Here is a 26,411-nt window from a genome sequence, read left to right on the forward strand (position 1 = left end):
GGATGAGTTGATATTCATGGACTCATCAGAGTGTGCCCCTGAGGGTCCTGGAGTAGGAACATTATTCTCATTAGGTATACCCCAAATAGTTCACAGAACACTCCCAAATAGATAAAAACAGTGGATCTCAACTCTAGGGCTATCTTAGTTGTATAGCTTGAGGCAAAAAATAATATTTTACCCCATGCTTCCTCTTCTTTTTAGTTTCATTTATTTTTTTTAATTTTTAGTGGAAACTATAATCAAAGAGAAACTGGTACTTAGTAATGTAAGTACATGGAAAGAGACTTCGGTGTCCTTCCTTTTTACCAGGCTAACTCTTCAGCTAAAGCTCAACGCATTTGGGACTTCCAGTGAATTATGAAACTCAGTGTGAACCTGATCTGGGAAGAGTGGAGGAGGGTCATTGACACCAAGACTCTCAAACCCATGTGGTCTGGACCTGACAGTGTTGAGAGACCCCATTTGCCCTCAACAAACCTTAGCCAGGTCACCATTTGGTGACCAGTTCCTGCTCTTCTCCTTTATGAGTGTGTCAGTGGTTCTCAGGAGTGAGCTGGCTTCTAACTCTTTTGTTAACAACTTGCTGGAAATGACTCTTTTGTTTATGCCTTGGGACTTACTCTACATCTGGGAGACTTTGGTTTGACTCTGTATTGAAGAGTAACTACTAGGCTTATGCCAGGGTCAGCTGCTTTTAGGGTGAAGCAAGAGACAACAAAAGATTCTGTAGGTTTGGCTGAGAGATTTTGCTCAAATTAAAGCCAGATATACTTTATAAACACAGTTTGATGGCTGTGGAAACAGCTGGATATGGAAATAAGGAGAGCAGGATTTGGCTGATATCTGTCAGCAGAGCTGTGGAGGGGGCACTTTTATCCTCAAGTTTAGAAACATAAATTTCAGGTCTCAGCATGTTCTCCTTTGCTCTAACATCTGCAACCCCCAGGAAGTTACATCAGGACAGAACATTCCCACAAAGGTCACTTGCAGGCTTGCTTTCCACAGGCAAGCTCTTCATTGCCCTGGGCACTGGGCAGAGATGGCAAGGAGAAAAAAATGGTGGGAGAGGATGGAAGGAGGTCGTGGATGGTCATTTCCAAATTAATATCTTTTCTCCTCTCATTCTGCATTCAAATCCAAACATAGTGGATCCAATTCTGCTTCAGGCACTTTCATCTGTGAAGTCAGATCAACAGAGTCTGGAAAGGCGAGAATATGGGGGAATCCAGGGAAAATGTACAGGAATGCATTATTCATTCCACAGTATCAGATAATGAGATGTTCCAAATGAATGAATCTTCTAGATAACTGCATCTTCCTTTCTAAATATTAAAACTTTCTTTACATTTTAGACTATATTTATGTACTTTTTAAAAAGTGTGTTATAAGCCTTTCTGTCTTGAAATAGAACACCTTATTATAATTTTACCAAATCTTGCTTAGTTATCATCATAAAGAGAAATTAATTATATCCCTCTGCCTCACAGAGGTGCCACCCAGGCATGCTCTTCTGTGGCCCCACATATTTTATCTCTTTTTACTGGTGAATCTGCTGTGTTCTCCCCTGTGGGGTGTCACTTGTCAGTGCATCAGCTTATAGCACTCTGTCCTCTTCTTACTTCTAATCTTTTGTCCACAATGACTTAGGAATAAATGGATGTCCCCAGGGAAAGGCAAATAACCAAAGCCTATTAAATTGGCAACTTTATTTCCTGTATGATTCTACATTGCTATTCAGTTCAGATCAACAATTATTCCAATTCAGTTAAGTGAGGATGCTGTGTTTGGTACTGAGGATTATCAAAAATGCCCTTGAGTGGTTGCCATCCATTAGAGGAGGCAAACAGATGCCTCCCATTTTCCAGGGATATCAAATAGGTAAGGACCTTAAGTTGAGTTCGTTATGTGAAGTGTATCAATGGAAGAAAGTACAGGGTAGAGAAGTAGAACAGAGTATTTAATTCATTTTGGTTAGAGAGGGTCCAGGAAGGCATTAAAAAGGAAGTGATACCTTAAAAAAAAGAAAAAGGTGTTATTGGATCAGCAGGAGTTCTGTATAAGGGGAAAAAAGGAAGATAAAATATGTCCTAGCCACAAGGAACAAGAGCTATGTTCATAAATTTGAGAATGCTAAAGTCTATCTTTGTTTCTGTCAGAGTCAACCACAACAGTCAACCACTGTTGATTGCATTCAGGGTGCTTTTTTTTTTTTTAACTATTTTCCAGGGGAAAAAATGTCAAGTAAGTGAAGTTACTATTTAGTTACAACTTACAGTTAAATGTGGGGGATATTGGAGAACAAGAGAGGGATCAAGTCTGTGAGGAAGGGACATGTCCATTTCCTCCTAAATTGGAAAAATCTTGCATATGAATGGGGGAGTGGTCTCAAGTAGTATTTTACCAGCCAATTTTAACAAAGGTGCCTTGTGGGTTTCCAGTCTGGAGATCTCACAATGCAATCCCCAGAATGGCAGCATCTGTACCACCTGGAACCTGTCAGAAATAGAAATATTCCATCTCCACCTGACACCTGCTGACATGACTCTGGGGAAATGACCCTTCCATCTGTGTTTTTCCCTAAGTCCTCCAGATGACTCAGATATACCACTGTTCAGAGAATACAGAGATTATAAGGGAAACCCTGGAAAATCAAGATCTGAATTGAGGAAAGTACTGACAAAGCCATTTCTTCTCTCCCTGCATCCTATTTCCTGATTCCAGAGCACATGGACTGGTGGAAATGCCACACTGTGGGGAGGAAGAAACTTCTTAGGCAGGGCGCACATTCCTCTTAGTTTTGAAGGTTCAGAAGCTTTATTTTGTGGTACAGTAAGAAAGGGTAAGAAGGGGCCTGCCTCTCAGGAAGGTTCACAGTCAGGCTTTTCCAAAAACAAACTGGGGAAACTCAAATGCTCATTTATTGATTTGCAAATAAGCCAAACCTGCTGAATGGGCTAGCCCAACAAATCTCTCCGGGAGTCCACTTCCCATTAGAAGGCTAAATGGGAAACTAAAATTAAATCAGAAGTTGGCAGAATCAGGCAGAGGGGACACAATTGTTCTATTCAAATATTTTATGGCATCTGGTTATTCTGCCTAATCCACTTGATCCATAGAAATTATTTCTGATGCAGAAACCACGTGGGTGGATTCTACTAGTCAGGACACTCCCTTCTCTTGGGCAGCAGTGGGTGGAAACTGCCCTCATCCTTCTCTCAGACTCCTCTGTGCTTCTGGATTAAGAGACGCTAATATACATTAGGTTGGGTTCATGTTTCAATGCAGCCTCAGGAGCTCTTGTGTGTGTTTAAACTGAGTTTATATTCATATGATCTCACCCATTGTGTGTGGAATTTATTAATCAAGTTCACAGAGGAGGAGAGGTGACTGTCCTGTATACAATCTATGCATTAATATGACTGTATTCCAATTACACTAGCCATCGTATTATGATGATAGAGGGCTGAAGAAGGAGAGAGAAAATGAAAGATAAAGAGAAAATTGACATGGCCTGAGATGCCTTCTGGAAAACACATAAAGGATTAAATACACACACACACACACACACACACACAAAGACAAAAACAAAACAACAACAACAAACCTTCAGTTTTGAATTCAATGTGATTCAAGTCTTAAAGTGATGTACTTCATTCTTTGGGAGTTACGTATTTTTCTTAAACCAGGGGATACCTTGAGATCTCTTGATTTTTTAAAAATATTTTAAGAGAATTGTATAGAGAAGAGTTTCTTCATTACCAGAGTCCACTGTGTTGCCATTGTGTAAATACTGTTACTTTATACATTATTATTAATACTACTTTGTTGCTTTCTCTAGCTTTTAAATGCTGCTTCATTCAGGAGTAATATGAGCAGATTAATGTAAATGTCTTTGGGGGAGGAGGCCGCTGAATCCCTGCCTTAATGCTCTCTCTGCCAGAGTCATTATGGTCCCAGTATTTACCTTCATCTTTGTTTTTGAGTTAGGAGTGTGTGTGTGTGTGTGTGTGTGTGTGCATGTGTGTGTTGAGTGGAGCAGGAATTCTGTACCTGATTCTAAACTGGGACAAATTTTTGAAAATATCCACTTTTATTTTTGCCTGCTTCCTTTCAATCCTACCCTCTTCTTCTTCCAATCTTTTCATTCCACTTATTTCATGGACACTTCTCCCTGCCCTGCCCACCTTCTCCCTCCTCCCCCAGCCCCTGTAACAAGCCCACACCAGCTTGGCAGGTTGGTAAGCCCTGGTCAGAATTAGAGGCAGAATGCAGGATAAGCGTTGAGTCTACTGCACACACATGCAGCCTATTTATAAGCCTGACTCTCTGCTCTGAATTTCCCAAATGCTCTGTGTTTCTGCTTCTGGCACTTTCAGTAGAAATGTCTCCAACTGTAATGAGTTTTTATCACCTTGAGAAGTACCACAGCAGGTTCCAGGTCTAAGCTCTCATTTTTAAACCCGTAGGAGAAATGAAATCCATTGGAAATTAATCATCCATCGTTTGAGGGCTACTTTGGGTCCTTTCCTCCTCCTGCCATCAATACATATTGCTTCATAGCATCTCCAGTGAAGGAGGGTCCTCCATGTACAGTGGATAAACATGCGGTTGTCTTTAGGACTGATAGCACTGTCCGGAAACTTTCTTCATGGAGGTTTTAGCTTCCCCACTTCAAAAAAGTTAGGAGATAACTAAGTTAAGGATTAAAATAAACGCCTCCCAATAAAGTTGATGATGTGTAAGATAATAAATCTGATTCATCATTACACTTGAAGGAGATTTTTTTTAATGTTTATTTATTTCTTTTGAGAGAGACAAAGCCTGAGCAGAAGGGTGGAAGAGAGAAAGGGAGAAAGAGAATACCAAGCAGGTTCCCTGCTGTTGGTGCAGAGCCAGACTTGAGGCTCAATCTCAGGAACTGGCTTGATCTCAGGAACCTTGAGATGATGACCTGAGCTGAAATCAAGAGTCAGATGCTTAACCAACTGAGCCTCCCAGACACCCCTCACTTAAAGGAGATTTTTATATTCTCTCAAAGTAACAGGCTGTTGTCCTCTCTATTGGATTGGGGACCTAGTGGTTCACTTTGCCAGGTTCCCTGCCTCTGCTATTTCTGAGACTCTCTGGCCATAGCCATTCCCTCTGCCTACCATCTTAATATATCTACAGCCAAGGGGTAGGATTGCCCCATTCCTGATGGCCCAATGCCCATGGGCCATTATCGTCTAGTTCATTGCACCCACTTTGCCTTGTCTGATAGAGGAATAGTTAGAGACACAATAAATGCCTACGTGTCCAGATCAATTTTGCTGCTACCACCCTACCTATTTCTGCCCTTAGTTATGGCATCTCCCCTAAGTTGTAGTATTTCTTCTCTTATATTTTCAAGGAAAGAGAACAATTTTATCAATCGTAGCTCAAATAAAATGGGGGCCGCACTGCCTCACTTGAGGACATGCCAAACATGATTTCTACCCCATTCACCTTACTGTGCCCCACAGTATCTGACATTTACTCTGGTAACACATATTTAAAGTGGTCTCTATGTTTGGTGCCCAAGCTTATAGGAAGTGCCAGTCCACAGATATCTTGTTTTGCAGAGACTAATTATTATCCTGACTCTTATGAAGTGCCTCTGGTCCCCAGTCATTTCTCCTGCTCCATGGCAGTAGGATTGCCCAGCCATTCCTTTGCCCAATGCTGTCATAAACCAGGGCACCCAATTTACGAGACAGGACTGAGCACCTGGAGAAATTCATAATGAGCAGAATCTGAGACCAGTAGTGTCTATAAGATGGCCTACACCATTGTTACTTAATATGTGTTGACTCTTTTACTCCTTACAAAACACTCCTGCCATTTGGGTACTAATTTTATGTCTATTTTAGAGTTAAAGAATATTGAGGCACAGATAGGTTGAAAAACTCCCAAGGTCACAGAGCCAAGAAATGGTAGTACCAAGAAACAGACCAGGCCCCCTGTCTCCTGAGGCCAAGCTCTAACTAACACAGTAAATTAACTCTAATTGACATATAGAGAAGGGTGATTTATTAAAAAGGACACTGGCAAGCCCAACAAGTTTAGGCAAAGGACACAAGGAGAGAGTTCACAATGTTTTACACATGTGAAATGATGAAATCAAAACCACACAGAAATAACATCTCTCATTTATCATATTGGAAAAAAGCCAAAAGTTTATTAATACATGCTGCTGACAAGATGGTTGGGAAACAGGTAGTCTCATAGATTGTTCCTGGATGTGAAAGATAGTAAAATTCCCGTGGAAAGAAATCTATCAACAACCATCAAAACTACCAATGCATCTACTCTTTAAACTAGTACCTATTCTGGGACTCTATTATTCCATACACACATTTTTCCATGTCTAAAACACACATGTGGATGTACACACATGTGTACATACACACACACAAATACAAGGTAGCTTGAGTGTCATTGTACTAGCAACAGACTGAAATAGAGATTAACCCTCGTATCTGTGAATAGAATGCTAGTTAGATAAAATGTAATACATGTATACAAGGGAACACAGTGCAACTCTGCAAATATATTAGGTATATTTTTATAAATATAGAGACAACAGTATATATACTCTGCTACCTTTTGTATCAGGAGGGGTGATAATGTAATTTTCTTATTTGCTTGTTTTGCACAAGTAAACATTGGACAGATAAGCAAATACAAATAAGTTATGGGAGTCCATAGGATAAAGGGGTATAGAGGTGGGCATCTCTACAGGCGGGCATCAAAGTTTTCCATGTATACTTTTTAAAGTAGAATCATGTTTGAATCATGGATATGTACTAATATTTCAAAAGATTAAATTAAATAATTTGAAAACAGGATGCTATGTAGCTCATACTATCTTGAGGTGCTGAGTATCTGATTATAACGTATCTCTTATTCTAGGCAAAAATAAATGTTCTCCATCAAACCCTTCACCATGTTACCCAGATCTTCTGACACCAGGCTATGGAAGTGAAACTTAGTGAAGTGAAGCTTACTGCTTGTCCTTCTTCACAATAAATGAAATAGTGGGAGTGGGAAGAAGTATTTTCGTTTCCAAATATCCCCACTTCACAGCCCTGCAATCAAGTTCAAGTGTAATGACATTACTTGATGTGCCCTGGAGCAAGAAGACTTGTACATATAGTGTGTTATTAGGCTCCTGTGAAATTATAGAAGGTGATTGCTCCCTTCCCCTGACAATACATATGTGACCATTATCTGGGAAGTGAAGTGCATAAAAATAGACAATGTTAATAAAAGGATTGAAAATATTATTAAAAGGTGCATCAAATTAAGCTGATTTAAAGGCTGCAAGAGTCTGAAATTTATGGTGAGTATGTCATGGGCTCATTGGGATTTTAATTTGGAGAATCCCTAAAAAACCTGGACTGGAGCCATCCTTTCCTACTCAAGGCAATTTTTCCTCTAAGCTTCCCTGAATACAAGGAGAAATGTCTTGGTGTGTGACTTTTTTCTCTTCTACCTGAGTGCTGGTGTGTCAGATATAATGTAGAGCATACTGATTCATATGAATAGAAAGTAAGGACCCAGATTTTCCTCCTTCACACAGCCCTGGAGGTTCAGGGAAAGTCAGAGAAGAGGTTTTTGTTTTGTTTTGTTTTGTTTTTTTCAGGGAAAGTGTCCTCCTTTTGCACCAGAAAGTACTGAACTTGAAGCTACTATCGTAAATATCATTGCCTTTTTACCTGTCATGCTGGTTGAACCTTATTAACCTGAAATATTTTCTGGGCTAGTGACACTGGAACCTCTAATAACCTTTTAGTCCACTGCCTTGATACTTAATGTGTTTTAAACATTTTTGGCACAACTGCTTTCTGAAAAGTTTTTTGCACAATACATTCAGCCCAAGCTGTCTACGATATTACAGAGCACTTGTTGCTGGGAATAATATTTTCCACAATAAAATACCTGCATCATTATGACATGTTAAACATTTAAAGATAGTTTCCGATGTGTTTTGTTTTTGAAGGAAACAGAAGTGTAAATTCCTTGTGGATGAGTGGTGAGCACAGGAGACCTGACCCCTCAGCAAATGACATGAATTATTCCATTGGAAGCATCCAATGACACTGCATTTTGGAGTACTGGAAAGCCACATTTTTTTTTCCTAACGTGCTTTAATTGCTTTTTGCTGGGGCCAGGGATATTTATGGGTTAGGAGATTGCCAAGTTATTTATTAGATGGAGTATCTAGGGATAGACTAATATAAATCACTTAGGCTGGTATTGAATATACCAGACACTCAGTAATTTAAAAAGCTTTAATAAAAATGCTAAAATATGAGACTTGTCTTTGGCTGTAATGAGACTCAGTTATCATGTTTTTATCAGCGATATTCAGTCATGGGCCCCTCCCCCTTTTCCTAGTGTAAGAAAATGAGGATGCAACCATTATTTCCAGACTCTCCAGATTTGTTGGAATTGAGAAAGGTTTTACAAATTTGAGGAAAGATTCAAATGAGAATTATATTGAGTGTCTAATGGCTGAATTCCTCATACTAAGAAATCTAATATGTTTTTCATAATAGAAATCTTGTCTTTTGTGGATCTAGCATGTTGGGAGATAAGCAAAAAGAATATATAAGATTCACTTGGCCTATAGAAACCTTACGTGGTGTATCTTTTCTGTGATACAAATCACATTATTGTGAAAGCTGTAGCCAATCCCTGCTTTGCAAAAAGAGTCAAAACTTATCAAGTTTAGAACCAGTGGAATCCTGGAGAACCAAGGCAGTAGATTTATTTTCTTTAGTGGGAATACTGAATTTTAGGTATATAGAATTCTATGGTTTTTATAGTGTACTTTTTTAATATTCTCCTTTTTTTAAGTTTTTATTTTAGTTCCAGTTAGTTAACATACAGTGTTATGTTGGTGTACAATGCAGTGATTCAAAAATTCCATACAATACTCAGTGCTCATCATGATATGTGTCCTTCTTAATCTAGTTCACCCATCTCCCCACCTCCCCTCTGGTCACCATCAGTTTGTTCTCTATAGTTAAGAGTATGTTTGCCTCTCTCTCTCTCCCTTTGCTCATTTGTTTTGTTTCTTAAATTCCACATATGAGTGAAGTGATATGAAGTTTGTCTTCAAGTGTACTTATTTTTATGATCTTATTTATTTATAACTGGAAACTTTTTAAGGAATTTTATCATCCTTATGTCACAAAAGACTGAAAAGGTAGGTCATGGAGGTAATTGCCATTTTCATAAAATTAATGAATGGAAGAGAGAGAGCCGAGTTTTCTCTACCCTCTTCCTTCCACAGCAGCATCCAAGTAGGGATGAGATTATGCACAAGTGCCCATTTCTTCCTGATTTCCCAAGTGTCACCTTTCTCCCATGATGAAAAGTTTCTGCATGTGATTCCATGGAACTCCTGTCTTCAACTCTATCTAAGACCTGCGGGTTGCATAATGAGTGCAGGAGTGAGTTGCAATGACCTGTCATGGTGGCACAGAGCAAGTGGAGAAAAGTAGAGAAGAGGGAACATCCAGTTAGCCGGGGGGGTAATTACTGGGGAGAATGTGAGACTGATTCCTGATGGACTTCCCAAGGGCTATGCCATGTCCAAGGGGGTGGCCAGCTTAGTTGAGATACCATCCATGCTCTGAGGTTGCTATTCAGTTGAACAGAGCATAGCAGAAACTTGCAGCTCAGCCTTATAATCAGAGAGCTCTGGGGTGGGGTGTGGGTTGCACAGAGCAGGGAGAGAGCAACAAGGTACTAGTCTTTAATATGGAGCAAGTCAGGAAGGCTTGGAGAGGTTGGGTGAATGTGCCCCAGGCAGTTGCAGCCATCCATAGGGGTGCTCCAGACCTATGTGGAGCCTGGGTATTGGATAAGGTTATGGGACACACTTTGAAGAAGGGCATGAAGCAAACCCATTTCCTTCTCCTCTCCCTGTTTAAAATGAGACATATAAGATTTGGGATAGGAAGGCAAGTTGGACACACAAAGGTAATATCAGAGAGTACCTGCTGACAGGTCTGTTGGGCAGAAAAGAACTCACAAAAGACAGGAGTTGATGGTAAGGTTGGGGTAAGGTCATTAAATCCTAAGAGTGGACAAGATTGGCCTAATTCTCAGCCCAGCCATGCCTCTAGCCCCACCTGTCCCAGCCAGTAAGGGCCTAAATAAAGCAACACTGAGGCTGGAGCATCACAGACTCTGTGGTGAAATGTTGGGGTAAACACTAGGTGATAGTGTCCCTTTTTAAACTTTTTTCTGTGGTGATATTCTGTGACACGGGAGAAATAAATAAGGAGTCCAAGAGCTTGAGGCAGGAAATGGGAAGAAATCATGGTTAAGAAGATACTGGAACATTACCTGCATTATCTCATTTAGTTTTACCACTTACTCAGTGAGGCAGGAGTTTTTGGTATTATCTGCCCTTTCAGATAATCAGTGTGAGAGACACTTCTCCAAACCCTACAAGAATTCTCCATTGCCTACCATGCCATGTCCAACTGGGGGAAAAAAAAGAAAAACAATTTCTGCTAGGGGGCAGAAATCATGGCTTTTGGATTCAAGCAGACTTGAATTGTGACTTTGTACATGGACTGAGACCTTGGGTTCTGAAGTCAGTCAGAACCAGGTACACAAATCTAGCTTTTCCTTTTTCTGGCTGTGTGTCATTTGACAACTTATTTATTTACCCTTCCTCTGCCTCTATTTCCTCATCCTTAAAATGTGAAATAGTAATCTGGCTTCATAGGGTTTTCACAAGGATAAAATAAATGGTACATGACAAATTCTTTGTATGGTGCCTCCTGACATGAAGTTCTCAGAGAGAGAGAGAGAGAGAGTTGCTGATAAAAAAAAAAGAAAGAAATAGAGAGACAGAGAAGAAGGAAGGAAAGAAGCATGAATCTAGAAGTGGAATTAAAGAGTCCATTATATTGACATTTCCCATGTCCCAGGCACCATAATAAAACACTTTTCCCCTTTTCTGTTCATTTGCCCTTTATTCCTCACAGGGCCCTATGAGTTACCTGTGATCACCACCCTGCTTTGCAGTTTGAAAACTGTAGGTTAGAAACCTTTAAACACTTGTTCAAGGTCATGCTATGAGTGAACAAGCAGGGGACCCCAGGTTGCAGTAACAAAAGAAGCTATGACATAGTTAAAGAGGGAAAGTAGAGAAGGGAAGAGGTCTGAAACCAGAGCCTAGGGGTCCAGAAATTCCAAGGGGTTCTGGTGTGAGAGACATGCGGGCTAAGAGAGATTTGGGGACTTCCCTCCACCTCTTGGCAAATACTTGACAGAATTGGGGCTAGAACCAAAGTGAGCTGCAAAATGAGGAGGTTGTGCTAGATGATCCCTAATGTCTCTTTTTGACTTTAAAATTATATGATATAAATTAAACTCTGTGATTGTGTGTGTGTGTGTGTGTGTGTGGCAAGCATTCTCAGGGGGAGGCAGCATGTCAGCAGAGCAAAGAACAAAAGGAGCCTCCCAGAAGAAGGGCATCTCCATGCCTCAGAAAGAACAGGACCATATGAGAAAGTCTCTTTGACTGCATGTAATTTCTCTGATCACGGTCAGTTGCTGGAATTGTGCAAATTAAAAATAAGAGATGCGTGCCTGAGTCTATAAATAATTTCTGTAAGTGATGCTGTAGAGACAACCCTTACAAACAAACACAGCAAAGCTTGTGTGGTTTGTGATGCTTCCTGGTTCCTGGTGTGTGTTTATGTTTCCATAATTCATAATCATTTCTTCTCATTCCCCACCATTTCTCTCATCATAATAGAACCAAGAAGAGGAAAGCAATCAGAGTATAGCAGGTCTAATCTTATCCGGCATAATATAAAACTCTATCACACTGGGACATGTGGGGAGGCTATGTTCACACTCACAGTCTATAAAACCAAACAATATGGATCTGGCCCTGCTTCCCAAGCAATGGGATGTGACCTCATGCAAATAAGACTAGTTCTTACTCTCTAGCTTCCCCCACTGGATCCTGAGAGGTTGCATTACCTGGAAAATCTCTTGTACTTATCAGTTAAATTCAGCACACATTGAGCACATACTAGATACCAGGCATTAAACAATACCAGGGATATTGAGATGAACAAAATGTAATCCTGGATCACAAAGATTCCCCCAGTCCAGTGGGCAAAAGAGATGTAGAAATGAATAGAACACCCTGAGAAGTGCTTTGAACTGAACACATAATGATATCAGTCACCAAGATTTGTTCATCTTCTTTTTTTTTTTTTAATTTTTTTTTCAAAGTTTTTTATTTATTTTTGGGACAGAGAGAGACAGAGCATGAACGGGGGAGGGGCAGAGAGAGAGGGAGACACAGAATCGGAAACAGGCTCCAGGCTCCGAGCCATCAGCCCAGAGCCTGACGCGGGGCTCGAACTCACGGACCGCGAGATCGTGACCTGGCTGAAGTCGGACGCTTAACCAACTGCACCACCCAGGCGCCCCTGTTCATCTTACTTCTTAAGACATAAAATGCCATCTCTGCCCATCTCTCCTGCTGGTACACTTGTCCAAGCTGCTACCACCTCACTGCTGGACAACATCCTAGCTAGTTCTCCTGTTCCTATTTTGCTCTAGCTCCTTCTGCTCTCTGTACTGTAGCCAACAACAACCTATTTTCAATGAAAATCTGTCCAGTCCCTGGCACACACCATCATCATCATCATCATCATCATCATCATCATCTTTAGACATTCTAATGCCTTCTGCAATTTCTCTTATAAAAAGGACCCAAACCTTAGCATTTCCTCCAATAAACTACAAGGTCTGGCCCTGCCCATCCACTCTCCATTTGTGTGATTTCACTCTTTTGACTTCAGCCACAGGCACCCAAGTGAACCATATTCTGTGTCTTTGCAGAGCCTGTACATACATTGGTCCCTCTGCCCAGCTCTGCCCAGAACAAACCGTTCACCCAAACTCATTGACCAGGACAGACCCCCTATTTGGGGCTGTCACACTTTGCACCACCACATGTAGCACAACCACACATTGATTCCTATGATTATTTGTCAACATCAGTTTACCCTTCTAGACATTAAGCTCCATAATTCACACAAGAGAAGGACCTTTCTGTCTACTCTTCTACCCAAAGATAATGCCCAGGATACAGTAGACAATAAATGTTTTATAATGAATGTATTACATCATTATGTGCATGTGGCCCTGGGGCACAGACTTACATTTGTCTTTGGAATGGAAAGAACTGACAGAGAGAGGATTATATCTCAGTATCAGTTTTCAAGTATAAGTAGGTCTTGTGCAGGCAGATGCAAGGGGAAGAGACACAGGCACAAAGGGTACAGCGTATGCGCAAATGTGGAATTGTGCTAAGCAGGGAAGTTTCAAGAGTTGCAAAACAGGCTGACATGGGTAGGGTAGCATTAGCTATCTTGACGAAAAGAAAGGAAAGGGGAAACAGTGGGCACTATTGAGAGACAAAGAGATTAGCAATTGTAGGTTAAGCATAAAGCAATGAACTAGCAATACATGAAAAAGGTATTTTCTCAGAACCCACAAGTTGCAGGTTGCCTTTTCTCCTCATATAGCACAGAAACTTTTGATTCTTCCTATCCACAGCTGACAAGCCATGCTTCTTTTCTTTTTAATAACATTTATACCAGGGTTATGATTTATTTACCAGAATTATCTTCCATAGATCTTCAAGGTTTTGCAACAATCATTCCCCTCCAATTCTAGAACATCTTCATCACTCCAAAAATAAACCTTGTGCCCATTAGAAGTCACTCCCTATTTGCCCCTTTCCCCAGCCCTGGCAACATATTAACGTACTTTCTCTTTCTCTATAGATGTACCCATTCTGGACATTTCACATACATGGAAATCATACAATATGCGGCATTTTGTGTCTGGCTTCTTCCACTTAACATGTTTTCAAGGTTCACCCATGTTGTAGCCTGTATAAGTACTTCATTTTTTAAATAGATGAATAATATTCCATTGTATGAATATACTACATTTTTTATCCTTTCAGCCATTGATGAACATTTGCATTTTTTTCCATTTTATGTCTATTATGAATAACGCTGTTATGTACATTTGTGTACAAGTTTTGTGGGTTTGTATTTTCATTCCTCTTGGGTGTATGCCTAGGAGTGGAGAATATGGTAACACTATCCTGAGCCCATTGAGGACCCACCAGACTGTTCTGAAGGCAGCTGCAACACTGTGCAATTCTGCCAGCAGTACATGAGGGTTCCAATTTCTACATGTCCTCACCAACTTCCATTGTTCTTTGTCCTTTTGCTAATTACAACTATCCTAGTGAAAGTGATGTAGAATCTTACTGGAGTTTTGATTTGCATTTTCATAATGAATTATGATACTAAACACCTTTTCATGTGTATAGTGGCCATTTGTATATCTTCTTTGGATAAATGTCTATTCAAATCTTTTGTCTATTTTTAAATTAGGCTATTTGGCTTTTATTATTGAATTGTAAAAGTTTTTATATAGTTTAGATACTAGTCCTTTATAAGCTGTATTATTTGCAAAAATTTTATCTCATTCTGTGGCTTCTCTTTTTCACTTTTTCTATAGCACTCTTTGAAGCACGAAATTAAAAGCTTTCTTTCTATTTTGATGATGTCCAATTTATCTATTTTTTTTCTTTTGTTGCTTGTGCTTTTGCTGTCATATCTAAGAAACTGTTGTCTGATCCAAGGTAAAAAAAGATTCACACCTGTGTTTTCTTCTTTTAGCTCTGACTTTGAGGTATTTGATCCATTTTGAGTTAATTTTTGTGTAGAATGTGAAGTAGGAGCCCAACTTCATTTTTTGCCTGTGGATATCCAGTTGTCCCAGCACCATTTGTTGAAAAGACTATTCTTTCCTCATTGAATTGTCTTGGCACCTGTTGAAAATCAATTGACCATAAAAGTATGGATGTATTTCTGGACTCTCAATTCTATTCCATTGATGTATATATCTACCGTTAGGCTGATTTTTAAAAGAGGGTGCTTCCTAGGAATATGTTCATGATTAAAGGAAATAATATATACAGAGCAATTAATACTAGGCTGAAAGAACTAAACACTAGCAATTTTGTGACTGCCGCTGGTGCTGTTACTGCTGTGTTCCCAGTACAACACTCTTGGACTGGTAATGTTGCTAGAAGATCACCAACTGGAAGAATTTTAAACCAGAAAAGACCTGAGAATTCACAATTTATTTTTTTCACTTAGAACCAAGCAACTTAAAACAAACAACTGAACACCACCACCACCACCACACAAATACACATGTGTATATGCGCATGTTAGCCAGAGGGGTTAAGCGATTTACAAAAGATCATACACCTATGGAGGAACCAAGATCAGATCATTTGTCTGACACTTCATGTCTTGCCTTTGGCACCATATCATTTCTGTATACAAAATATGGCATGACCTAGCCTATCATGTATGCTATAATTCCCAAATTATTCTTACCTACACTTTATGAAATAAACTTGCTTATTAAAATACAAAACAAAAGTTAACCCTACAAGAATAAAACACCAATTCTTTTATGTATTATTTTTTTTAAATCAGCTTTGAGTATAATGGAGAACATTTCATATTTATGTTAGCTTTCACTTGGTGTCTTAATATTTTGTTATTCCCTGAGGATAACAAGAAGGAGAAGAAGGAGGAGAAGGAGGAGGAGAAAATAATAGTAATAGCTATTTAAGTCTCCTTAAAACATTTTCTCTAATCTAATCTCCATATTCCTGTGTGATGTATCTTTTTATGCCCATATTAGGTAGGGGAACCTGAAGCTTAATCACATCATTTTTTTTTTTAATCACACAGAAAAAAGTTGGGGAAAAAGGTATTCAAACTTTAGCCTCTATTACTCCAAATTATAATACTTGTTAAACAGTGCCATCCAGTCATAAATAAAACACTTGCAAATACTGTGGCTGGACAGAGTCAGAGTAGGTTTGAGATGGGTGAAATTAACGTCCTTGAAATAATGGCACATGGTGCTAAAGCCTGTACTCAGTTCCTTCTACAAACAGAAACAGACACCCCCTAAGAGAAAAGAGATAAGAAAAAGCCAGGCAATTTCTTTATACAAATCTGTGATTTGTCCCATTCATTTGCTGAGGCTCAATTATTCAGCTAAAGAGGAAGAAATTGATATTTATTTAATATATACTTTTTACCCTGGAAGCATATATAATGAAGTCTTCCCAGTTATCCAAGGTGAACATCAACTATATATAAGCCCTGATTTAAAGTTGAAGGAACTGAGATGTAGAAAATGAGCAATTATGCACAGACTAGGCTTATTCTAAATGGCATGAATAATATCAAAAATGAATATATAAAAATAAATAATAACAACTAACAATTATTAAGCACTAATTTCCAGGCCCCATGCTAGTGTGCCATATACATTGCTCCTTAATTTTAACAGCTAGAATTAATCATAGACAGAGAGAAAAATGCTGTCTTAATTTTATAGATGAATAACTGGGGGTTCAGAGGAGTTAACCCAAAAATATCCAAGGTTGCACAGGTCTTTTGGAACCTGGAACCTAAGCTATGGTAATGGCCTTCTCATAAGCTATTTCAACTATATTATAATCAACTTTATGTAAGGTGGTGTTAATATGTCAGAATGTGTGAATTTTAACCCCTAATTAACTCAGGTTTGCTCTCCCACAAATGCAAAATAACATGTATAACAAACTACAATTGACCTTTGAATATGAGGGATAGGGGCGTCAACACTCCCCCAATAAGGTCAAAAATCCACATGAAAACTTTCAACTCTCCAAAAATTTAACTATTAAGAGCCTAATAACATAAAACATTGGTAGCAAATATTTTATATGTTATATGTAGTTTTTACTATATTGTTTATAATAAAATAAGCTAGAGAAAAAATGTTACTAAGAATCAAAATGGAGAGAAAATATATGTATAGTACTGTACTGCACAAAAACATTATATGTGTACTCAAATCTGTGTTGTTCAAGGCTCAACTGTATATATAGTAATCATTTATTTATTCAGAAACATTTTATTAAGCACCTGTTATATGCTTTATTAAGCACCTGTTATAGTTCTAAGTACTAGTGATATAATGGTTTATACAGCCTATAGTTTTGGACCAGAGAGACTTTAAACAAATAATTATAAAAATGAATATAAAAGCACAAAACTATATAGGAATCATTAAGGAAAATTTAAGGTTGAAGGAAATTATAATAAAATAATATGAATTAGATGAGTTGGGGGTAGGACTCAGGTCAGTAACAAAGACTAGTCTGAGGAGGTAATGTCAAAACTGAGCCCAGAAGGAAAAAACATAAGCTTAAGGTGGGGGGGGGGGTACTTCATGTAGAGGAAACGGGAAATGTCAGATCTCTAGGATGGAAAACACTTAACAGATTATAAGATATCCAATTTAAAAACTGATTCATTCATACATTACATTTAGAGGGGAAAAGGATGTTACTACACGTCGGGTTTTGTGTTATATAACAGGAATACAAGGATAGAGCAGATTCCTTCCATGGAATAGCTTAGTTGCAAAGATAAATTGTATGATAAAGACATAAACAAGAATGCCCAGGGAACAGAAGAGAAAACAACTAAGGCTCATAAACGAGCTCATATGTGAGTTGAGTGTTGAAGGATGAGGTGTTCAAATGGCTCAGAAGTGGGCAAGTGCTTTCCCAGCAGAAGGGACAGTATATGTAAAAGCACAAAGATGAGAGAATGATGTAGCCTTAGAGAAGTATCTGGGGTCTACTAGTCAGAGAAGAGGCTAGTAGGCTATGGCCAGACTGTGAATGGTTTTGTAAATCCTGCTAAGAAGTTTGGATTTCCCAGTCTTAGCAAGGGGCAGATTGTTGGAGGTATTCGACAGAACAGAGATATTTAAGAAGTGATTGTGGTAGGTGTATGGGGTTTGAATTATAAAATGGAGGCAAGTTGAGAAATGAAGAGTTTTGTAACATTCAAAGCTATAGACAATAAACTTCTCATGGCCATGTGATTGGAGAAGATGTGCCAGGTTCAGGACTCACTGGTATGTTTAAGAGCAGCTGGCCATTCTGAGGGTAAAGATAGAATTTGTATATACCTTATGGTAACCCAGAGCCCAAAGATACTTTTGCAAATCTGCTTCTTCCTCAAGATAATTCATTGCTATCTGATAAAATATTATCTGTCTGTCACTTTCTGTGTGTGGTATGTATATGTGTATATACATACATAGACTGGCAGACAACATTTTATTTATGTCTAATTATACATCTAAATGTCTATATCTATTTAACTATTTTTATCTATTTATGTTAAATAACTACAATTTGAAATTCTTGTAGTTGTCCTTTGAACAACATGCACTATGGAGACCCTATTGTATGCAACCCACCACCATCAAGGACAAGATAACTGGATGCATTCATGATCAGCAGAGGTGGGGCTCCTAATATCTGCAGATCTGACTAAAACACACTATGCTATTTGTCATCTTTTAATTAAACTTGTGTAGGTCCTGTCATTTTCAGTGAATAATATTGGTTTTTGGTTAAGATTTTTGTGTATATATATATATATATATATATATATATATATATATATATGTAGCTATAGATGGATATAGCTATATATAGGATATAGATGGTAGCCATAGATGGATAGATAGATAGATAGATAGATGGATACATACATACATACATACATATATACATAGATTGACACATAAATTTCATAGATACTTAGAAACAGATAGCATTTGCCACAGATTAGTGTTTGCAAATGGAACAAAGGTCTCCTGTAAAAATATGTAGAAACATTTATTCACTTCCAAGAGTTCCTTCAAAAAATTATCATGCTAACGAGGGGAGGGTCATAAAAGTATTGCCAAATTAAATTCAGATTTAAAATTAAATTAAAAGCGTTGAGAACCTTCCTTGAAGATGCTGCTTGTCAAAAGCACACCCTGGGGGAAACAAAGATGTCTAAGATGGACTCCTACCTTCAGTGTAAGCAGTGTGCTGGGGAAGCAACAGGAATGAGGTGGTTTTGTTCCTTGTGGTAAGTGCTGTGAGGGAACTTTTTAAAATTTGTTTACAAAATTTATTTATTTTTGAGAGAGAGTGAAACAGAGCATGAGCAAGGGAGGGGTAGAGACAGAAAGGCAAACATAGAACCCAAAGCAGGCTTCAGGCTCTGAGCTGTGATCACAGAGTTTGACGCAGGGCTGGAACCCACAAACCATGAGATCATGACCTGGGTCGAAATCAGACGCTTAATCTACTGACACACCCAGGCACCTGGGAATTTTTTTTTTTAATGTTTATTTATTTCTGAGAGAGACAGACAGAGTGCAAGCAGGGGAGGGGCAGGGAGAGAGGGAGACACCGAATCTGAAGCAGGCTCCAGACTCTGAGCTCTACCTGGGGCTCGAGCCCAGGAGCCGTGAAATCATGACCTGAGCCAAAGTCAGAGACTTAGCCTACTGAGTCACACAGGTGCCCCAATTTCCATGAGGGAAGATGCACTGGAAGGTCATTTGAAGCGGAGGAAACAGACTATGCAAATATAAATATTGTGTTTGGAGCATTGATAAGATGTTAACCAAAGAAGCAGCTTAACTTAATGGAAAGAATTCGGCCATTTACTAACCATGGCATTTTGGGGAGTTTACCTAACCCTCCACATGCCTCAATTTCTTCATTTTTCATGGTGAGAATATTTGTTTTATTTTATTTTTTTTTAATTTTTTTTAACGTGTATTTATTTTTGAGGCAGAGAGAGACAGAGCATGAACGGCGGAGGGTCAGAGAGAGGGAGACACAGAATCCGAAACAGGCTGCAGGCTCTGAGCTGTCAGCACAGAGCCCGACGCGGGGCTCGAACTCACGGACCGTGAGATCATGACCTGAGCCGAAGTCGGCTGCTTAACCGACTGAGCCACCCAGGCGCCCCTATTTTTTTTTTTAATTTGTGAGGAAACCATGAGATAATACATGTGCAAGCAATTTAAAAATAAGTATTGTGGGGGCACCTGGGTGGCTCAGTCGGTTGAGCGTCCGACTTCGCTCGGGTCACGATCTCACCGTCCGTGAGTTCGAGCCCCGCATCAGGCTCTGTGCTGACAGCTCGGAGCCTGGAGCCTGCTTCCGATTCTGTGTCTCCCTCTCTCTCTGGCCCTCCCGCCGTTCATGCTCTGTCTCTCTCTGTCTCAAAAATAAATAAAAATGTTAAAAAAAAAAAATTTTAAAAAAAATAAGCATTGTGTATTAACACACATAATTACATTTGCATATTAATAAGGTTATCATAATTGAGAACATAAAGAACTTTTCTTCCTCTCAATCCCTTCTCTATGTTTCCTTTCTTACTGGTATCCATACCCTTGAAACTATGGTTACCTTTCCTCCTTTGAGAAAGTGGCAGCACCATTCCTGAAGTGCAGGGGGTGGCAGTTAGCGCTGCCTGGGGCTTGGTGGAAATGTTTGGATTAACCTTTGCAATGCCATTCCAGAAACCTGCCTCCTAATGGGTGACATTGACTGAGCACCTGGAGAATGAGGAGTTCATGCTAAATATCCATGGAATTTTACAAATATCTATTAATCCAGGACTCCTTGAACTATCAGAGGGAATATAGCATGTACAGAACTGATGATTCAGACCTGGGGGTCATGTTGGGAGATCTGTCCCTCGGCATCATAGCTGCAATGCACTAAATTCTCCTCCACTAACTTGACTGTATGAACTCCTCTCCTGAACTGTATCTACCTTAAGACCAGCACCAGGGAGACTCCTGGGTCCAGAGAAAGAAAACTTCAGATGGTCTAACACAACCAGCTAAAGCAGACATTATTCTGAGAATATTGTGGAAGCTGCACTGAAGTTGTAGCTTTATAAAAGTGAAAAAAGTATTGACATTCCTAAGCCCAGAACTATTTTTTAACAAGCTAGAAAATACTGAAAAACAGGTAGTACAGTTTTCTCAAGAGAATGCATTGTAGTTAGAATGCACACTATTTTTTCCCAGTGTGTATTTGGGTAAAATATGTTCAATGAAATTTCAGGCCAAATCCTAATGCAGAAATAATCCAAAATATGGCAGATTTATAGGGTAGGCAATTTTTATTTATTTGCTAATGGGGATTCCCTTAAGAAGTCCAATGTTCTACATGTTACTTATGGCTTCTCCTTGAAAAGACTTACCTCTAAGGTCTCCACAGCATAAAACTTGAGGCTGCAGAATTGTCTGCATCAAGCATCAGCCATAATTCTCCTTTGCCACTGACTCAGGGTGGTTTGGAATCTACCAGCACTCTACCTGTTTGGTAATTAATAATTCATAATTAAACTGGCAGTTTGAATAAATCAGCATAGCCATAGGCTTGGAGCCTCTCTTACCGTCCCTTTGAGAATGTGAATATAACAGAGAAGAAAGCTTTAGGTATCTGAAATCCTCCATGAAAAGGTTTGACCTCACACCCCCACACCCATCTCATAGTTTTTGGATTTGTTTAATCTGTTCTTTGGATCTTTCTTTCAAAGAGGAATTAAGCAGGTACCCTTGTCAGCCTTTGTGCCAGACACTGTGGAAATAGAGATGTATGTGACTCCATCCTTATCCTCAAGCAACTAAGTCTAGGTAAAAAGACAGGCATGAAAAAAAAAAAAACAAAACAGCTGTGATACCACATACTCAGTCCCCTCCCCATGGGAAGTTCAGACAAATACAGTGGGAAAGACAGGTGATTATCTTTTTTGGATTTGGGGAAAGTTAGGGAAAACTGTGGAGAGGACGTGATCTTTGAGGTCCCTTGAATGAGGAGTTGTATCTTTTCAGGTAGGCAATGAAGCAAAGAAGAGGAAAACAAAGCTATGCAAGTACTTGCACTTTTGCCACACTCTGGGGAGAGCCCAGGTTGAGCAGCTGAACACTAGCAGTGTGTGGTGTAAATGGCCACATCCTTGTCAAATCAATCAATCTGAATATTATTACTGAGAATAATACTTACCATAAAAACATGCTATGCAAATATTTATAGGCCAATACCTCCTTTTGAGTACAAGGAATCATCCTCATGTATTTCTTTTCTCCTTTGTTTCTTTACAGTTCCTCCCCAGATAATGAATATCTCCTCAGACATCACTGTGAATGAGGGAAGCAGTGTGACCCTGCTGTGTCTTGCTATTGGCAGACCAGAGCCAACTGTGACATGGAGACATCTGTCAGTCAAGGGTAAGGCCTTTACCTGTAGGAATTTTTCAGCATTATTCTATTATTCTATTAAAGACTCTGTTCTAATACACAGCAAAATTTTGGGAAATCAGAAAGTAATGCTGTGTTTGTAGCATAGTAATGTAAAAGCAAACAGACCACATGCATCAGTCACCAAGTACTCCATTTAAAAAAAAGGATTTATAGAGATAAAATGTGCTGAATTATTTTTCTTAGTCCTTTTTATGACCATAGAAGACTTTTGTTTTCCCAACCAGGAAGAACAGAGGTGCCATAAGAATAACTTCCAACAAAGACACAAATTTCTCATCTGGAGACCCATGGGTCAAAGGGTAATTTGCCCTTTCTCTAAAGAGAATGCTAGAAGGCTAGAATGTCCATTATAAGTGTTGGTGTCACTGTGCATCCAAGAGAGAAAGGATCTCCTCACTCAGTACTTTTAGGACATTTCCCCAGAGCCATACCTATTTGACGTATACATAAATAGTCCTCCTGGGTGGAAGAAGGAGGCTAGAAATGGTGAAGCACCCCTAGATATGAATGTCCTGGGTACTCGATCACTGGTATTAAACATCAGTTATGATCATCTCCACCTTCATAGGAAGGAAACCAAAAGAATGGTTCCTTATTCTTTTGGAACTAAAACTTACTCCAAGTTGAACTTGAAGAGATGAACACAGAGTCACTTGGTATATTTACACATTAGTAGAAACTATGATTAAGTCTAGAAATTATACAAAAACAAATGTTCCCTCAGGCATTAGAAAATCCAAACAGAAATTTCAGTGAATAGGAAAATGTGTGGGGTATGCCTGTGTGTGATGAAAAAATAGCCTAGATCTAGAAGAAAATGTAGGAACAATCTTAGTAACCTTGAGATAGAGAAAGACTTGCTAGGACATCAAAGGCTCTAATCATAAAAGAAGAAAACATGAATAAATTTGGTTTGGCATTATTTTCTCACAGCTGCTGTAACAAAGTACTACATATGGCATGGCTTAAACAACAGAAACAGAAAACAACAGAAACAACAGAAACTCTAGAACTCTTATAGTTCTAGAGGCTATATGTCCATGATCAAGGGTAGGGAGGGTTGGTTCCTTTTGAGGGCTGTAAGGGAGAACCTTCCCAATGCCTGTCCCCTAGCTTCTGGTGGTCGACTGGCAGACATTTGTGTTTCCTGGCTTGTAGATGCATCACCTTGATCCCTACCTTCATGGTCACATGGCCTTCTCCCTGGGTGCCTCTCTTTGTGTCAAATTTTATCTTTTTATTAGGACACCAAGCATATCAGATTAGAGCCCACACTAATGATTTCACCTGATGTTGATTAACTTTGTAAAGACCCTATTTACAAATCATATTCTGAGGCATTGAGGTTAGGACTTCAGGGTATCTTTTTTGGAGGAGGTGCAACTTAACTCATAATGGCTTCAACAAAATTAAAAACACCATTAAGTGTAAATGAAAAGACAAGCCATAGACTGGAAGATAACATTTGCCATACATATATCTGACAAATAATTTATGAACTTTGTCTGGGCTATATGTTTGGGCTTTACCTGGGCTATATGAAGAATTCTTACAACCTAATTCTAACAACCCATCTTGAAACCAACAACAACAAAAATGAACAGACAATTCACAAAGTAAGATATATGAATAAAAATAAGCACATGAAAATATACTCAATATATTTACCACAGAAATGAAAATCCAATCATAATGAGATGCCACTACACTAAACTGCTGAAACTTTAAAACAAAAAAAAAAAAAAAAAAGAAAAAAGAAAGAAAGAAAGAAAAGGAAAAAGAGAAAGAGAAAGAGAAAGAAACTGACAGTATAAAATGTTGGTGAGGATGTGGATCAACTGAAAATCTTACACATAAATCCTGGGACTGTAAAATGGTATAAGCACTGTGGAAAAGAGTTTGGCACTTTGTTATGAAGTTAAACATATACTTAGCATATGACCCAGAAATTCTGTTTCTAGGTACTCACCAAAGGTAAATTAAAATGTATGTCTACAAATATGAACATACACGTTCATAGCAGCTTCAGTGATAATAGTCTCAAACTAGATATAGCCACAAACCCTCAACAATTAAATAGACAGATTGTGTATATTTAAACAACAAATACTTCTCAGCAAGTAAAAGGAACATATCATTGTTACATGTAGCAAAATAGATGATTCTCAAAATCAGGCTGAGCAAAAGAAGACACAAAAGTACATAGTGCATGAATTCATTTATAGAAAACTCTAAAACAGGCAATACTAATTTGTAGTGACTGAAATGAAGTCAGTGCTTACCAAGAGCAGGGATTTGGGGAGATGTGACTACAAAAGGGCCCAAGGGAATTTTTTTTTCAGGTGATGGAAATGTTTTATATCTTGAATGGGGTAGGGTGCTGGTTATGTTGCTACTTACATAAGTCAAAACAACAAAGTGTACACTAAAAAGAGGAACATTTTATTGTATGTAAATTAGAATCTAAATGAAATTTTAAAAATACACATATAGCAATATGGGAAATAATGATCTGAAAATTTGCCCCTAATTTGTAACATCATTTATGGAAGCAGTACTTCCTACCTGAGAGACTGGATTTTTCTGTTACTAAGAGCATCAGTTAGGTGTTCACTCTCTCATTTCCTCCATGTAAACCAAGATACATATGTCAGTCCCTGCCTTGTGGTAAGGAGATAATAAATAAATCCACTAAACATTCTTTGTATACAGAACTCAGATATCAAAACATAAAATGTCTTTATGATAAAGTAACATTAACAAGAATATTAAAATATACATAAGAGACATCAGAAAGCCTAACTTTAACATAAATGGAGCAATAGCTTATGTTACCAAAGGCACAAGCCCCATGGATATGCTTGGACTGAGTGACAATTTTGGATTTAAATTACATACAAAACTATGTCTAAACACCAGACCAATTTTTATGTATCTGGTAAATTCAAATGTTTTTGTAAATGCTTGACATCCAAGAATGCATTTATTTAATCCTAAATACATAGCTTTCTGAGCCTAGAAATTTTTTGAAAGGCATTTCACCTTTGTGTAAGTGTTTTGAAGGAACTCCTTATAATGGTACACTGGTAAGGTTTTCCTCTTAAAATAAAGGAGATTCGTCCATATTCCCAATCTTTTATACAACATAGTAGTTACAAGTCAGCCTCAAAAAAGCTCAGAACATCCTACATTTAAATGATGCCTCTCCTCTTCAAATCTCCCAGGCTATGATCTACTTTCAGTTGCCTTTCCTTTTCTCATGGCTTTGGCCTTCACTTTGCTGTCTTTAGTTCCCTATTGTCTCTTTCCCCCTCTCTCAATGGCATTTAAGCACTTAAACTCAAAGCATTGTTTCCCAAATTTGAAAAGCTTTGGAACCTGGAGGATTTGCAAGTTTAAAATGTGCATCTGCAGAGTGTCTACCAATATTTACTTTTAGAATGCTATTTCTTCTCTCACATGGAGTTGAGAAGGCCTTGGAAAGTTGTTTTAAAGGTCTAGAAGAGCAGCCAATAAAACTTGAATGTCAAATAGCATTTTTTTAGAACAATGTGGTTAATTCAGCATGTAAGAATAGGAAATAAAAGTTGGAATGACATTTCCTTTGAAATTCCCATAAGATTACAGTTGAGAATTTAGCTAACTGGACAGCCCTGTTCCCAAAATGCTGATGCAATGCTTGAAATCTGTTGGTTAAATGTGGGGATCTATATAACAGAAATGAATAACTAAACTTTCATTCAGAAATAGAACATTTTAATGAGCAATTAAAGATTAAGAATGGTAATGCTTATGGTTTAAAAAGACAGACAAAACACATGCCACCAATCCCTAGAAATTATAGGAAAGAGGTAAAGACTAATGATCCAACAAATCCATTATCACACTGGAGAATAATCCAAAGCTTGCATGTATCAGAAGCTATATGAAATCTAAAATATAAAAAATAAACAGATGTAATGAAAAGAAAAAAAAATAGTTCAAAATACATGAGTATGAACTATACCTGAAATGACATATAGTTGAAAGTGGAAAGTTTTAGGGGAGACTGGGTGGCTCAATCAGTTGTGTCTGACTTTGGTTCAGGTCAT

At 38.5% G+C, this 26,411-nt stretch overlaps 1 protein-coding gene across 9 annotated transcripts in view; it reads left to right on the forward strand.

Annotated features, from left to right (window-relative positions):
- Nucleotides 1-26,411, forward strand: part of OPCML (opioid binding protein/cell adhesion molecule like) — a 1,068,196-nt gene that overhangs the window by 941,962 nt on the left and 99,823 nt on the right. For all 9 annotated transcript variants that reach the window (XM_060605265.3, XM_060605269.3, XM_060605271.3 and 6 more), the window contains one exon: nucleotides 22,162-22,287. In XM_060605265.3, the coding sequence (XP_060461248.3) occupies nucleotides 22,162-22,287 (126 nt within the window). The remainder of the gene's footprint in view (nucleotides 1-22,161; nucleotides 22,288-26,411) is intronic.

The sequence above is a fragment of the Panthera onca genome, chromosome D1 (genome assembly GCF_046562875.1).
Source record: "Panthera onca isolate mPanOnc1 chromosome D1, mPanOnc1 haplotype 2, whole genome shotgun sequence".
NCBI classification, from domain to species: domain Eukaryota; kingdom Metazoa; phylum Chordata; class Mammalia; order Carnivora; family Felidae; genus Panthera; species Panthera onca.